Genomic DNA, 17,491 nt, shown 5'->3' with positions numbered 1-17,491 from the left:
TGCTCATGCATGATGAGCTAGAAGACCCGATGCATGTTTTGCATCAAAAATGCATGATGCATAATGAAAAACAATGAAATGTTCTTTTTTCACCATGCAAATGACACTTCATGGAAATGATACTTTGCATGTCATGCAAACTATCATACCCATTGGATACCACTTTCATGACTAGAAGCACACCGATGCATGGTCAAATACAATGAAATATTCTTGTTTCATCATGCCAAACCTTTCTATACTCTAAATCGACTCCCTTCCGATGATAGATAAACCAATCATTCTAAAGAGGCCATGGTTCCCACAAAGAACCAGTTTGCCAACATGGACTCCCTATTTCATGCTCTTCACTATGAGTAGAATATTAAATACATAAAAATAGTGCTTCCCTATTATTGACTATAGATTAAAATCACACAAGTTGTGTCAATATGATGTTTAAGACATCAAGATTTGTTTTCCTATTACGTCCTCCAAGACTTCCTTCTCCCTTTCTTGCAAGGACATTATGGTACCTGTGCGTCTTATTGGCAAGACATCGCCTTCAATTCCCAGAAAAAAAAACATCCTCCTATTGCCAAGGGTTCTTCCGGTAAAGATGCAATGGTAAAGATGCAATATATTAACCAATGGCTATCAAAACGATTCACTTCTTGTCTCCTTGCCAAGCTATTCCATATGCAAAGCACTTTCCGCGTATAGTCATTCAAAAACCTACCTTAGGTCAGCAATGTCCACATATTCAGCTTATTATCCTATGTCAATTACAATGATTTGGCAGTCATCATGTAGCATAGCCTCCCAAGTTGAATATAATCTATGGAGAGCATTGGGGGAAGACAACATTTGTGAAATGGGAGTGACAATTGCATGGCAATTGACTACTTACATGGTACATAGCATAGTTACTAGCCGAAACGGAAACGGAAGAAACAGAGTTTCCGGGCCCCGCCGAAACGAAAACGGAAGAAACGGCAATATGATACAATTTATGTATAAAAATTTATTTTTTATACATAATATAATTATCAATAGAGTACAAATCATACATAATACAAATTACAATTATCTATACTTGAAGCTTCAGCCTTCAAGCATCAATACATCATTCATGCCTCTATGATTCTAAATTCTTGAATGATGCTTCAATGATCTGAAATCAACATGTATCATGAGTCATGACTAACAAGTTTGGCATTACAAGAATCTCAAATTTAGAAGTTTGAAGTACTTCAAAGTTTAAACTTAGCACACAAGTTGAAACTTGAAACTTGAAAATCGAAAGTATACAATGTCCAGACTCCATAGATGATCATGATTCATGATCCACAAATTTCATGATCATGAGTCATGCAAGACTCAAAATAAAAGCACCCATGGATGATATAAAAAAAAGCAACAGGGCTACTGATCATCTGCATCATCCATGGACTCCTCATCATCGTCATCCTCTGCGTCCTCAGATAGGCTTGAGGCATCTGTGTCACTGTTTGAAGAAGAATCATCAACATCAGGATCAGGACCATCGGGTGCAACTGAAGTACTAGCACCATCTCCAGATGGTTGAGTGTATGATCGTGTGTGGTGTGCTGGTGCTGACAGCTCCTCATACAACATGGTGTATATGTCCAGCTCCTCCTGTGGGATATCTGGTATGGCCTTCATCTTCTCCACGTCCACCTTGTCTACATTCACTTGGCGAGGTTCGGGGTAACCGACGGCAAACTCAAGGAGACGGAGGTTGCAATGACAAAACACCAACCGCTCCAATTGAGCCGTCCTCAATCTGTTCCTCTTCTTTGTGTGAAAGAGGACCCAAGTGCTCCAGTTCCTCTCACAAGGATCGGAACTACAGTCCTATGAGAGAACACGTATAGTAAGGCGTTTCTGCCATAAGCGAATTAAGCAGAGATAAGTATCAGGAACTTGATAACTTTAAACATATTTGTAGTAGATAAAACTTCAAATTACTTAACGACTAAGCTCTAACTAGTGGCATTGAAACTTGTCTCTTAGACTCTTACCAAAGTAGGAGTACAGTTGCCATATTTCTCCCACCAGGAGACAGGTTGCAACTCTATCTCTCGGAGCCTAGCCGTAGGTCAACCAAAGGAGAGGCTGTGATTGCGGAACAATAGAAGTTCATCCTCCGTTCTTCATTGCATCTCCAAGTCACCACCCGTCCAATTTTGTAGATACTGTTGCATCCCCTCCTCCAACTCGTCATTCTCATATTGCTCTTGACTGCGCCAGAGCGGATGCAATACATGTGCCACCGCATGGATTGGACGGTGGAACCAATTCCACCGCTTATTCCATATAGCACGGATGGACTCAACCCTAAATCATGCCACAAGAAATTAGAATTCATTATGCATGCAAAATTCATAGACTATAGATAATAGTACATACATAAAGTACATACATAATATATATCTGAAAATTTAAGGCTTCATGATAACAAATTGCAATTTAGTAACTGCAATAATTATATATATTACAAAAGTAAAAAGTCTTACTTATCAGGCGATAGGGAAGTGTTTCTGTTGAGGGCCTCTCCAATCTTGTCCATAAACTCGTACAAGAGCCCTAATGTGCTTCCCTCCATGTTCGTGATGCGAAGCACTGTGTAGATAGGATTAATCGATTTGATTAATGCCTCCGCCTGATTCCACCAAGACTCATCCATGATCATGCGAAAAAATTTAATAGACTTTGCTTGGCCTCTATCATCCCAATCTCCCCACTCCCGAGACACAACCGTGCGCAACAAGCCCTGACACACTCGCACAAGCCTCTCCACCACTATGAACATGTAAGCAAACTTGTGGCTGGAGGTTTCAATAGCTCAAGGTCACTGTAAGCCCGATAGATGCTGAGGACTTTGGGTCTCTTCGTGACAAACTTCACGATACTGCGGACTGTGGAGAAGATGGCATCAATCCAAGGTATCTTTCCCTAGGTCCTCCATCAAAAGATCAAGGCAATGTGAGGCACAGGGGGTCCACACAATCTTAGGGAACTCATCTTCTAACATGGCACCCATTGACACACAATTGCTGCCATTATTTGTCACCACCTGCACCACATGCTCAACACCTATCTCCATAATGGTTGCCCGTAAACGCTCCCAAATATACAACCCTGTAATCATTGTACCTGCAGTGAAAGCATCTATGGCTCTCAAGAATATGGTTCCCTTGCAAGAAGACACTAAAATATTGTACACATTCCTCTTGCGTGCATCTGACCATCCATCGCATAAGAGTGTGCATCCATATTTTTTCCAAGTCTCTTTCAAGGGCTTCATTTGATCTTCCACACATTCCCTCTCTCTTCTTAGCTCTCTTGTCCGCAAGGCCTCATATGTAGGCCCTTCCCATTCATACCCAATGCGGCTTACAGCTCTCATGGCCTTCCTCCATCGTGTAGTCTTCGCCACATGAAAGGGTATTGCACACTGTATGAAGAGCTTTGTGAGCTCACTAGTGACCTCCTTCACTGCTTGCTTTTCCAAGCGTGCTTGAATACTAGACCTTTGCAGTGATCCTCTTTTCCCCGCACTAGCATCCACACTAATTGATCCATGTGGCAAGGGTGTTCTTGTAGCACTAGGACCCGCGCTCAATGTAGTTGATGCCCCTCTACTTCTCTTTGCATAACCCAATGTGCTGGCATCATCCAATGGCTCAGTGTCAGCAGCCTCTTCATCTTGTAGCCCTTGTCCTCCACTTTTTGCAGCCAAGGCTACCATACGCACATGCTTCCATTCTGTTAGGCCACCTTTCACTGGAGTAGGCACGAACTCACAAGGTCCTACATCCTTGCTGGGAACACCTGCTAAATGGTCTTTCACCCGTGTGATAGACCCCGTTTTGCTTATGCCGCAATAGTTACATCTCCACTTCTTGGAGCCACCGCCTCCTTTATAACTATCCGGGAGGGAGACATGGACCCAATAAGCATCTCTCGGCATTGAGGAGGATGGAGAGATGAGGAGGAGGATGGAGAGGTCACAAGTGAGAAAGGATGGAGAGGTAGAAGGAGGATGGAGAGCTCAGAGGTAAAAGAGGATGGAGAGGTGGAAGGAGCCTGGAGGATCAGAGGTAGAAGTGGAGGAGGATGGAGAGGTTACAGGTAAGATTAAAGAGAGGATGGAGAGAAGAAGGATGGAAGGATGGAGAGCAGGCTGCCAAGCTGCAGCTTGCACGATGGAGAAGATGGAGAGAAGGATGAAGAGGATGGAGAGAGAAGGATGGAGGTCCGAGGAAAACAGGATGGAGAGCCCAAGAGCAAAGGATGGAGGGATGGAGAGAGCTTAGAGAAGGTGGAGAGAGCAGCAAGGATGCACAGGAGGAGTGGAATGGGCGGGAGGCGGCGAAAGATGAAGCCAAGCGACGAAATCACGTTTTTAGGGTTTAGGGCAAATCAGGTTTTACGAAACGGCGTTTCGTCAACCGTTTCTTAACGAAACGCCGTTTCCGTTTCATCCGGCCATGAAACGGCCGCTTTGTGCAACTATGGTACATTGACAAAAGAAAGGAACTCAAAGACCAAACAGTTTTAAATAGTAGTTCAAGGTTCAAATAAAAAATTATTTGATTTACTCATGTCTTTATAGCGTAATTCAGTGTGCAAGCTTTGTAGTTCAACTTGTGTAATTGGTGATGACAAAATGTGCGTCTAACAGAGTTAACAAGAACTTAACAGATCATCCCAAATTTCTTACTAGAGACATAATAAAGAGCTGGCACATTAGGTCCTAGATTAAATGGCCCACCTAAAATTCACCACACGATACATGATTGCAATAGATTTAGAGAATAAGACATTTTATTCAAACTGAGTCAACATATGTGAGAGAGAACCCAGAGACGATACTCAAAGAGCATAAATCAAAGTAGCAGTAAACTGCACGATAAGATATCACTAACAGTTCTAAAGCTGGACTATGGAAGGGAAGTTATTAGAACAGCCAACAAATTTAGCCCCACCATTCCAAAGCACAAAAAATAAATGTGGACTGATTGACAGTCACACTGATTTGCCATTCGGCACTCCTTGACCCTTCATTGTAATAATGCAACGACCCATGTCAAAGTTCAGACTAGGATACACTTAGCCTGCAATCTGTAACCTCATTAAGTGACATCAACTTGCACTTTAGTTATGGGGATTCTCAAACCCAGAAATACAGGGTCTTATACATTTCGTGTCATATATTTGGGACTGACACGTATCATGAGACAGCCATGCATAGAGTACGGAACTCTCGAGCAGATGTCTAGGAAGCTTGTACAAAATCTCTTACCATATAAGAACAATCCCACCTGCTTATCCAATAAGAGGGCCAGCAGGTTCACAACATGTGCCCCGATTTAAAAACTAATGATTCCAAAAACGCACAACTGACGAAGTTGAATCAATCCCATTGTAGATGAGTGTGCCAGAAAGAGGAGTAAACTGTTTCGTGATAAGCTGCAAAGTAGTCCCAAAGCATGAAATGAGATGAACAAAGATGAATAAAACAAGTCTACTGAAAGAAACAATACAATCTTCAACAGTGTCAATATAGATACCTTTATTGCCTCCTGCGATGCAATGCCCCCAATGATAGAAGCCACATTGTGGATTTCTGCAGCTCCATAACGACACATTTCACCAACAAGGTCTTCTGATATGCATGCACCACTAATCCCCATATTGTTCAAAAGCATAGATGTTACAGCCTTCAGTTTGGAACTATCATCTTCCAAGTCCCTGGAAAGAAAACATATTACTTGCTTACACCAAACCCATTGTTTCATACAACCTACAACCTAAGACACTATCAAGCATTTAACATCAATATTCAAACAAGTCCCACTTCTGTTTCTTTTGTAGGTGCCAATTTAAGACAGCCTACTTTAATTTCTGGTTCGTAAGAAATGTGACCACAGAGGTGCAATCCCGCTTACAAACCAGACTTGTGTCAAAGATATCCCAGTACAACCTTGCCAAAGATGATTCTGAATTTGAATAAGCCTCCTATTGTGAACTTCATGTTCTTTCTAAACACCTTCTACTAAGCTTATCACCACTCCCTATTCCCAATCTTCCTGATCATTAAAATACAGAGATACTTTCAAATGTCTCACTAGATGAATCCATCGAATATGTGTAAAAGTTGAAAATAAATTCCTCACATCATAAAAGTCATCTCCAAGGTTTCATACAATGAGCTCCATCCATAGCAGGGTTCACCCACACCACGATCCCATCTATAACCTGCTTGAGAAGACAAACTTCTGCAATTTGTGTTTTACTCACTTACTTTTACCTGGTCCATCCCTAGTTTCAACGGATTAGCAAAGTTTGTGGTTTTCATAGATATGACATTGCATAGGGTCCGTCACTGTTCCAGGTTTACACCTAAAGAGACACATAGTCATACCATTCGTAAGAGCCATACCGTAGGAGTAGCATATGGTGCGGGACCCTAAAGACTTAACTTATTAAAGGCATAAATTTTCCTTGTTTATTTCCTTTTTTCGGAGGGGAGGAAAAAAAAAGACAAGCTGCTAATCAATAAAAGACAAAACATTTAAATAGAAATGCCATCTCATCCATCACTACTCCATAATTTAAGGTTATGCGCAGTGAGCAAGTAGAACACAATAGAGAGCTGATATACCAGATATGATATCACTCATAGCTCATCACATAAACAGACGACTTGGCCTAGATCAGCATGAGAGGCTGAACATGGATGAGTAGCAACCATGAGACAACAGCGTTGAGTGACGGAGAGCCTTTGGAGTGGTGGTGGAGGGGCCATGGAGAGAAAGAAGAGGGGGCTATGAGCATTATGGGATAAAGGCAATATTGATGTAAAGGGCGAAGGATGGAACTCCGACACTGGCTATACAAATATTCCGAGTCAAGCAGCGGAGGACCCAGGGGATCACAAAGGGTAAAAAATTCCAAATATATTCAAGCCATCTTAATGTTGCATTGATTATTGAGAGACAGGGCCCTCATGATATGAAAGAAGTTGCACCTCATAAGAAATGGCAGGAACCCATAGAGATGAGTGTAATGCACTAAGAAAATCACACACTGATTTGTGTGATTGCCAGAAAAGAATAACATTGTCGGCTGATGCTTATGTAAATATAATTGGATGCCAAAGGCTTTAGCCTGGTTGAAGGCTTTGATTGTGCAGAGACACTTTCTTAAATGGCCAAAGTTACTACTAAACTGTTAGTTGCCATACCATGTTTGGTCTTTTTTTCTGATGGATGTAAATTTTTATTTTTTGAATGGTTATCTAGAAGCATTACCAGGGCATGGCATCTGAAGAATAGCCCTTAATGCAGCGATGGCATGGGGTGAAGAAAATATGGGCTGTGATTATTGTTTACATGATCATTATTTGAAGCAATGAGTATTTGTACTGTTGTCAAGCTATTTTGTCCTGCATCTAGGTCCCATTGCACTGTTGCTATCACAAACAGCAGTGCATTTGTTTTTAAATTTAAACGTTGGATTGAGAGGAAAGCAATCGAACGATAGTGGAAGCTGTGACTTCTCTTTCATTCTGGTACACATTCTTCTATGGACTACCGAGAAATTCATGACCCATAGTGAGTACTTCCAGTAGGAATGGCATTTGAGATGATAGATAGACTCCAAAGTCCGCAGTGATTCAGGGCATTTATATTACTCGCTCAAAAGCTAGAAATTGTAATTTGTTGTGAGTGCCGATTTCAAGAGGCCAAATCTGGACACAATATCAACAAAATGTATGTTTGTCAGTTATCAGCTGACAAAAAAGCATACATGTTATGAGACTTGCAAAGAAAGCGAGAGAAAGCGACCAGCTGAAAAGTAGCAGCAGCAGCATTTTATTCATTTTGAAGATAATACTACTAAGCAGCTTAGTCCCTTTAAACCTTTGCATACTGCCAGTTAATTTATTTGTGCTCCATTCCCCAAACCATTGGAATGCTGGATGATCGCAAGCCTACAGTCCACATGCCCAATACCCGTTGTCAAGCTTCTATTCAACAAACATAGAATTATCCTTAATATTCCTCTAGTGTGTTCAAGTATCATTTTTTTGAATAAAGATGTGATCTACATTCACTGCCACTCTCAGAACTCAATATTTTGATCCCTTTAATTCAGAAGTGTTTTGCCTATAGCTGTCATTTGGAATGAAGCTCTCAAATCAATCAAAAAATCAATAGACTTAACCTATGCACCGTTATGCCTTTGTCATTCGAAGAAGCATCAGCTAGTAGATTATACCATGCCCTAGGGCAATGCATCAAAGACAATACACTCTAGGGAGATCTATCTCTCTGTAGTGACCCATTGAGGCTCCTTGCCTATATTTAGAGGCTTGGGTAACTCCATCCCAGATGGGAAACTCCCTAGTGTGTGTCTCTATTGCACTCTCGAGAATAGCCTTTCCAGTCGCCCAGCCTCCGAACAACCTTCTATCCAGTCACCCAAAAGAAACACAGTCCAATGTCTCCAGCCCTCATGTTGGCCCCTTTCCTCGTTCAATCTCAACCAGTCACTACTCTCATTACTCTCTCCAGTATTTCAGATGCAAACAGCCATCCATTTAACAAAATCCTTATAAGAGCATGTGTATGTATTTGTGTATGTATATACGTATGTACAAAATGTATGTGCTGAGTATGTATTACAACATATATGTCAGTACGTAGGTATCAAAGGATATATTTATGCAAATATGCATGTACTTTCATAGGTACCTGTGCATGTAGCACACGCAAGTGAGCGAGAGAGCAAGACAAAGAAAGAAAAAGAAAGAAAGTTTATTAAAGTGTTTGGAAGACCGATGGGTCTATGAGACTGTGAGAAGCCTGATACAAGCCAACTGAAAGGGTGGAGCTACTAAACACCCATACAAAAAGAAAAAAAACTCCATGCTACATAGTCATATCAAAATAATTGTCATCTACAACATCACTATCATCAACATCATCAACAGAGCGACTGTCATCATAATACAAAGTGAAGTATGCTCCAATGTCACTTGTGGTCTCCCCCCATCAAGAGTGAGGGAGTGATAGCATGAAATCAAAGATAGAGTGCTGCCGGCCACCTGTAGATGCACAATCCTGCGCCATCTCCTCGTCACAGCTCTGTGTCTAACAAGGGTGACAGTCACCCCTGTCGGCAATCACGCCCCCACTCTCGACATGGAGGGAATGTGCCCAAGCATAATCTGTGCATCAACCCTCTAACTGAGCTGCCATGTCACTAGCTCTGGGTCCCGATCATGCCTAGGGCCTGTACGGGGGGAGCCTGTGTGGTCCGGCTGGAAGAACTCCGTGATCATACTCTGAGAAGAGTCTACCAAGGTATGCTCCTCCTCTCTCTGAAACTAGACTCGCATAGTTAACAGAGAACAGCGTTCCGACATCTAGAATGTCTAGAACGCCATTCCAAGAAGCAGACCGAAACCACCAAAACAGCCCCGGAACGTTCTCCCCCCTCCCCCTCGGGGCCAAAAAAAAAAAAACTTTGAAAGTTCCAAATGGGTATTTTAGAGCTATTATATAAAGTTTAAAGCTGTAAAATGTTAGTTTCTTTCATTTTCTAACATAGTTTTATGTCATATGATGACATGTCATGTATGACGTGGTGTTCCGATTCCCGTTCCCCCCTTCCCGAAACGTTCCCGTTCTGACACCCGAATTTTCGAAACGTTCCTGTTCCCTGGTAAGTATGGATTGGAGTAGGCGTTCATGATGTCTAACTGCCTCATGAATAAATAGTCAGCATCTCTGATCTGAAAAAAAAAAGAAATCGGAATAATGCCCAAAGCTATCTCTGAATAGATAGTAAACTGGGCATCTGAAGATGAAATGTTCCTCCAACTCAACCTCCTATAGGACACACACAGTGCATATGCGTCTCTCCCTAGGTAGACCCTCTGTCCGACCACTCTCAATATAGAGTCTATGTGAAGAGACCCGAAACTGCCCAATGGTGATCCTCGGTGAATGGGATAAGTGAATCGGTGAAGATCCTGGTGGTCAATAAACCCCTCATCTGAGATACGTAGGCAATGCCATGAAAACTTTGGCCATGTGGTCTACCTTAATGGTCTTACATACCGGAATAAAATGAGCCTGTTTGCAAATCTATCTATAGTAGTTCATATCCCATCATCCCTTGTCTTTGATCATGGCATATCAAAGATAAAGTCCATTGCTATAATCTCCCATGGTACTTGGGATACAAGATGAGGCATCAGTAGGCCAGATGCCTCCCGTCTGTCATATTTAACCTTTTGACAATTGAGGCATTCTGTTACAAACTTGTGTATGTCCTTCAAAAATAACTCTCCAAGGCTCGAGTAGTAGCTACAATGCGTCTATGTCCAACATATGAAGGTGCATGACATTCTTTCGTCACATGGCTCTGGTAATGCATAGGCAATCATCTTTCATGGCATATTGACTTGTAGACTGCCCCTCTTGCATGTGCTGCAATAGTTGTTCAAAGTTCATTGGCATATTGCTCTCTCATCTCTTCAAGATCCCTATAGTAAGTAATGGTAACACTATTGACCTCGATTCTTCGAAAGAGGACATCTACTCTATTCAAAGCTTCCGGTATATAAACTATCTGAAAATGAAACATGGACAGCAAATTTTCCCATTTTATATGCTTTTCTGAGAGCTTAGTCTGTATCAAAAAATATCTCAGACTTCAGTTATCAGTTTTAACAGTAAAATCTGGACCTAAGAGAAAATGCTTCCATGTATTTACGGCATGTATTACAACTAGTTGCTCTTTCTCATAGTAGATTCCCATATACCTTTGTAAACTATTCAGTGCTTTCTATCAATTCAAACAACGGATTTTGCAGAGGCGTTTGAATGAAATGATTGCAAGTTGCCAAACACATATACTTGAACTTAAGAGTTTGCAATTAAGCTGGAATTAAGACTTATACAAGTTAAACACAAAGTGACATCATTGGAAATCGCAATCTGAATTGAGAGAAAGCACCGAGTAGTTTACAACCTTTCAGCATCTTGTAGTCTCCGGCTTTCATAAGCCACTATATGACCATCCTAATGAAGTGCAACCCCAACACATTCTCCGCATGCATCACAATCCACAGCAAAGGGTTTGTACAGGCCAAGGACTCAGTTTGCTTTTGAGTGAATTAAATGCTGTCCTTTGTGGTTCACCCCATCTGAAAGCTGTGTTTTTCTTGGTCAAATCATTAAGTGGTGCAGCGATGTCTGCAAAGTGCCTAATAAAAATCCTATAACAGGAACAGAGGCCCAAAAAGTTGTGTACTTCATGCACAGTTTTCAGCTTAGGCCAATCCTCAATGGCTTGTATCTTAGCACAATCAATCTAAGTCCATTTCTCGGAAGTAATATGCCCCATATAATGGATCTTTCCAAGAAAAATTCACTCTTTGCTATTGGCATAGAGCTGATGATTACGCAGCTCTTGAAACACAATAGCAAGATGTTTTATGTAATCTTCTTATAATGTTATTGAAGAAGGTATGGTGAAGTGCCTAAAAGGACGGAAGATACGATCCATCAATCTGTTAATGGTGGCAAGGGCATTTGTCAAACTAAACGGCATCACCAAGAACTCATATCGACCAAAGGTAGTGCGGACTGTGGTCTTGTGCACATTATGTGGCTGTATGCAAACCTGATGATAGCCACTTTTTAAATCTATTATGCTGAACTAAGGCTCCACTAAGTTGATCTACCACATCATCTATGCATGTATGGGAAATCTGTTTTTGACGGTCATCTTACCCAAGGCGCGGTGATCCACACACATCCGAAAGAGCCATTTTTCTTCTGAAAAAACAGAAGTAAAGGTGAGCAAAAGGAGGGGAGCTGGGCTGAATTAGCCCTTTAGACAGCAAGTCCTGCACCTGGTCCATGTTCTCCTCTCTCTATGTAGCACTAACCATGTAGGGTAGCCTCTTTGGTGGCTTGCTTCCCTCTAGTGATCCTTTGGCCTCTCACGGGGTAACTCCCCTGACAAAGCATCCAAAAAACAATCTTTCAAGAAACTGAAAATTTTCCTCTTCAGAAGCATTTAATTCAGCATGTACATTTAAACCCTTTCCTTGATAAAAACTGTGTACGCAGAAACAGCAAACTTTCTTGCTTTTTTAGCAAAAGTATTAGATACAATGGGAATGGTCTCTCCTCTATTCTTTGCAACAATCTGCTGGTTTTTCCCCTTATATACAAAATCCAGCATGCAGTTATCCCTCCCCTACAATGAAACCAAGGCATGCCAAGAACAACGTCATGATGCTTGAGAGACAAAATGAAAAAGTCTTCCTAATCTACAAAGTTTTGTACATGCAGACGGAGCTTCCAAATCAAGGGAGTAACAAGCACATGGTCCCCATGAAACATTGGATTGGCATCTAGAGCCCTGCCCAATTCTTCTGTCTTGATACCCGATCTGAGGGCTAAGTCTTCTGATATAAAATTTTCCATTGCCCCTAGGTCAAACAAAATTAATGTCTGCAAGTCTTCGATCTTTCCCCAAGCAAGGCATAACTCTCTTTCAGGATCACTGACTCATCCCAATACATCCGGGACTCCTCCCACCACTGGCCTCGACAGCCCTTGTGGCTTCTTCTGCTCCCTCGAGGACGTAGGACTCTCAAGACACTAGGCAACCACATGCCCGTCGTTTTCACATCGGAAACACTTTCCCTCTTTGCAGAATATGGCAATCTGCTCAAGGGTAAACTAGGATGCAAAGAGTAGACAGAATCCCCCTCCACCACAATATTGCAAAGAGCAAGTCCAACTATCCAACACCTCCCGTGTGATAGTGACTTCCTAGTCAGCTTGTAACCAACCAGGGCAAACCATCACGTGTCACCCCCCCTTACTCTGAACTGGGTGATCAATACCATCAAACCAAAGTAAAAGACAATACATTCATTTTCGGGGGACAACCCAAGGAAGAGTATCTCTTATGGACTCCAAATACATTTAGTTTAGAGGGGCAACTCAAGGCTGAGAACCTTTATTGAGACGACACAAAAACACATAGAAATAAGCATCATCTACCACCTCAGAGAGGGATAGATCATGCAATATAGCTGATAAAGCTTGCTCCTCATGTCTAGTAGATGTGGCATAAATATTCTCAAGCTTGTCCAAGATCACCTTAGCTGAAGTAGTGAGGTCAAGTTCATGAAGTAATTTGTTGGCCAACCTCACACCAATAAGCGCCATTGCTTTGTCATCTGTTCATCCCTCGCTGAGAGTGATGCTGATGAGTCTTCACCACAAGGATGAGGCTCTATAGTATCAATCTGAGGTTAAAAAAGCCAACAAGCTGAAATGGATAACCAACAAATGAAGAGGCTGGCCTAGGGCTCTGAAATGGATCAGCAGCTTGAGAAATGCATGAATAAACGTGTCCAGCGGTTGGTGGATGACCTTGGAGGCTCCAAAATGCAAACCCTAATGCAAAAGCAGAAAGAATATGCCTGGGAATGTAGAACCAAGTGCCCAGCAAGTAGATGCCCCAAAATGTAAAAAGGAGCCAAGAGATGTGCACTAGTGGGTGTGGAAAGTTCTCCAAGTGCTGTAGCAGGTCCGAAATTGATCAGACGACTCTCTAGAGTAGTCCGAAATGATGTAGCAGGCTTCCACAATGAAAATGGTCTCTTGTAGGTGTGCTAGAGGCCTCAAAACAGCTCCAAAATGCAAAGGTGGCTATTCAAAGTGCACCGGGGTGCTGCAGCAAGTCTTCACGCAGAGAATCGATTGATTTTGATGTCCTGAAAGACCGGAAACACCTCGAAAGTGGCTGGAAATGCAGCTCCAGGTGATTCAGGGTTTCGAAATGCTGGAGCAGATGAGGACAACACCTGAAATCACCTCTGATGTAGGCAGTTATGCTGCAGCAGCACCAAAACAGCTCGAAATTGCAGTAGCAGCTCCAAACTAGGTCGAAAAGCCTCCAAAAGATCACGAAATTCTGCAATCAAGGCTCACAAATGGTCGACTTACATAGCATTCTGGCATATCTGGAGAGCCATATGCACAGAGGCTTTGGAGGGTACTCAGGTTCATCCCTCGCACACATTGGCTAGTATCTAGACAGACACCGTACATACTTTGATGGCCGTATGGACGCGTATGCAGGGAGACTCCCGTGCAACCTCAGCTAGGAGGGCTTCTTTCTTCAGGGAATGGAAGGATTCTCCTTTCTTCTCTAAGACTACTACAGGGTTGAGGTGGCACTTTCAGCCTCAGCCTTGGTTGTTTTCCACCTCACTCTGAGGGGGTTTTTTATTTATCCTCATGATTTCATGATGTATTCCGCTTTGAGCTTGCTCTCGCGGGTTTTTTCTCTTACTTAATAGAAGGCTCCAAATCAGCTCGTGTGTGGGCGCCTGTGGCTGCAGGGTACCGGCTAACAAGAAACGGCGGTGGCTGGCTGCAGAAATGAACACAAAAATGGCTGAATGAAGGCAGCTGTGCAGAAACCCTAATTGGGTAGGAGCAGCTGAAAGGAGGCAGAAATGAGCAGAGAGAAAGCTTCAGCTGAGACGGAAATGAGGCGGCTGCATAGGCTTTAGGGTTAGGACAGAGATGACATGGCATGGCAGCTATGGCAGATTGACCTGCTTTGATACCATGTTAGAAACATGGTGTGAGTGAGAGAGAGAGATAGGCTAGGGAGTGAAGAAATGGTAAACAAATGTAGAATACATGAAGGCTTTCATTCATTCATCATCACTAAATGAGACAAGCGAAGTACAAGCCTTATATTTGGTAATTTGCCCACGTCATATTTGGCAACAAACCACTCAGGCTTGCTCTCTTTTTTTATTATAAACTATTCTGGTGAGGGCTGCCTGCTCTGCATTGCCACGTGGCTCAAGATGGGCTTCTGCTCAGCATACAGGGAATTGATGAATTACTGCAGGCAGATACACGGGGTCAATGGAATTCTGCTCAGCTTGGTAATGTCTGATGCAGTAGAAATGGCAATCATGATGGCCGGAGATCCAAGCTGGACGGAAAGATGAGCCCCAATGCCTTGGACTTGAGCGGCGACCACCCACAATTATAATCGTCCGTCAACCGCTTCACAAGACACCCACGATGCAGACCTTCCTCGCTTAGTAAATTCCCCCTTGTTCCATCCGCCTAGCCAAACTCGTAGAGCCTGATGGAAAAGATCTTGTCACGCTTTCTTCCTAGTCTGTGGTGGCAATTACCAATGCAAAGAGACAGATGCAATTCCTTATCCAAATGACATGCATTTCCGTACTCTTCTCTAACGCTGGTCGTCAATATGCAAAATGACAGATACAAATCATTTTTCTCTGACGCTCGTCGTCAATCCTTATGCAACCCAACAGATGAGCAATGCCCTCGCGTGCAATTACGTTGACTATGACTCGTCATCGCCAAGAAAGTATCTGCGTAGACCCCTTCGTAGCCTTTGATCGTCACTTCTTCATAAAGAAGATTAGCTGTGCTCTAATACCAATTTCATCCAATGGAACCTTAATTAGAATCATCACCTCATTTTGCATTATTGACGATGACCTTCCTAATTTTTATTCTTTCTTACCTCTCTCTCACTCTATTCAAAACACAGCTTTTGCAGCCCGAAGGCTGATACAAATACTATCCAAGATTTGATTACAAAAAAGATGGAAATTCCAACGTGGTAATTACCTTTGTCGGGTTCCTAACAATCCACTAGTTACACACCAAATGAATTGGCAGTTGTAGAGCCTTCCAAGCCCTTGGTCACATGCTAATGTAGACTCCTCTTTATAAGCAGCCTTAGCCCCTTAAAAATAGGGCAAATAACGACTCTCGTGTACCTGCAACAATTAATTGTAGCACAGCTAGGCTTTCTTTGGCTGGTAGAGCACTACATAACCATGGCACCCATTAATTGTTAGCTCTTGCATGCAAATAGGAATCTCTACACTAAAACTAGTCTTTGTGGACGTCCCCACCAAGCAAACCAGTGCACACCAAATGGTTGATCGAGGTCAACCCTCTTTGACCATGGTTAAGAAACCTGATTGAGGTCAAAATCCTTAACCCTAGTCAAATCTCTCTGACCATAGTAAGCACAAATACTCTGGTTGACCGTAGTCAACCCTCTTAGCCTAAACCAAGTCTCCCTAACCGAAGTCATACCTACTTGACCGGAGTCACTTGTCTTTGACTGAAGTTAATTTTTTTTTGCCGAAAAAACAGTGCTAATTATATTACTTCGAGAACAAGATACAAGAGGTCAGCTTATAGCTGACGGGCTGCGTTCACAAACCGGACGCCGCCCAAAAGGTAGCATAATAGATCATACTCTCACGGAGGGATATGCTGAGTGTGAATGAACAGCCATCGGGGTGGTGAGTAGTGCCACCGAAGGCCCTGCGTAGTCTGCTCGAAGAAGAGGCTCTGTGTGTCCCAAGCCTGGAGGAAGCGTCTCCGCTTCTCCTGACCGGCCCGGGAGTCTCCCTGAATCTGGTCCCACTGGCCTCTGAGGGTATGAATAATCTCACTCCAAATCTCCGCCATGATCTGGGCAGTCGATAAGGAGGTGCCACCGAGGATCTGCGCGCAGCGCGAGGTCCAGATGTGCCATCCTGTAATGCTGCTGATAATCTCCCAGACTGGCTGCCGCTCCCGAACTCCTGTATCAGCCTCTGCTAGGTGCTGTGGGATACCTCGAGCGGCCCCCACGTCCCCTGTGTGATAAGGAAAGTGGGGTCCTGCTGGCATGCCTCAAACAAGTGATGAAGACCAGGTGCGGTGCTGCACCAACAGAACGCGCCCCAAGTGATCACTCCTAGCTCTGGTGCTGCACGAGCAAGAAGCCCGAAAGTCCACCTCCACACTTCCTGGGCGCGCGTGCAGCTCCACAGGCAGTGTTTTGGTGACTCCTCATCCGCATGGCAAATCTGACAGCAACCGTCCTGGCCTATCTGCCTCAACCAGCTCCCCACTGGAAGACCTTTGTGGGTAAGAAGCCACAGGAAGTATGAGATCTTCTGCGGCCGCCAGCTCTCCCACAAGGCCTTCCAAAATGCCTGCAAAAAGAACCTGGAAATACCCTGTGCGTACCAGCTAGGACGCTGGGTGGGGGGCGGCTCTGCATCCTCCCGAGAACTCGCCTGCCTAGAGTCGTGCTGTAAGCGAAGAAGGAAGTCGGCCCCTGTCCTGTCACAATCTCTGGCCACCACCACTCTCCTGGGTCCCACTCAAGTTCTGACAAGGCCCGCCCCTCCCAGAGCCAAAGACGCCAAAGCTGCAACTGGTCCTGCTCGATACTAGGGTCGGTATGCCAAACCTTCCCCAGAAGGCCTACGACCCTAACCCTCTGCCACGGGAGTAGGGGGTCGATGAGCGCATCCTCTCTCCTGAGTCGTCCATCCCCTGAAACCGCGAAGAAGGCGATAGAGGAGTCATCC

General features: G+C 43.4%; 1 protein-coding gene across 2 annotated transcripts in view; it reads right to left on the bottom strand.

The window, feature by feature from the left end:
- Positions 1 to 4,950: 4,950 nt before the first annotated feature.
- The window catches only part of LOC147897208 (NEDD8-activating enzyme E1 regulatory subunit AXL-like), a 102,802-nt gene continuing 90,261 nt past the window's right edge, over positions 4,951 to 17,491 (bottom strand). For both annotated transcript variants that reach the window (XM_087381272.1, XM_087381273.1), the window contains 2 exons: positions 5,580 to 5,760; positions 4,951 to 5,478 (listed from right to left, as the gene is read on the bottom strand). In XM_087381272.1, the coding sequence (XP_087237398.1) occupies positions 5,386 to 5,478; positions 5,580 to 5,760 (274 nt within the window). In that variant the 3' untranslated portion in view covers positions 4,951 to 5,385. The remainder of the gene's footprint in view (positions 5,479 to 5,579; positions 5,761 to 17,491) is intronic.

This window comes from Dipteris shenzhenensis, chromosome 11 (assembly GCF_047967505.1).
Source record: "Dipteris shenzhenensis isolate YYH24624 ecotype China chromosome 11, Dip_SZ_1.0, whole genome shotgun sequence".
Lineage (NCBI taxonomy): Eukaryota > Viridiplantae > Streptophyta > Polypodiopsida > Gleicheniales > Dipteridaceae > Dipteris > Dipteris shenzhenensis.
Note: the sequence above shows the minus strand (reverse complement) of the source record. Positions and strands in the feature narration are given on the sequence as shown.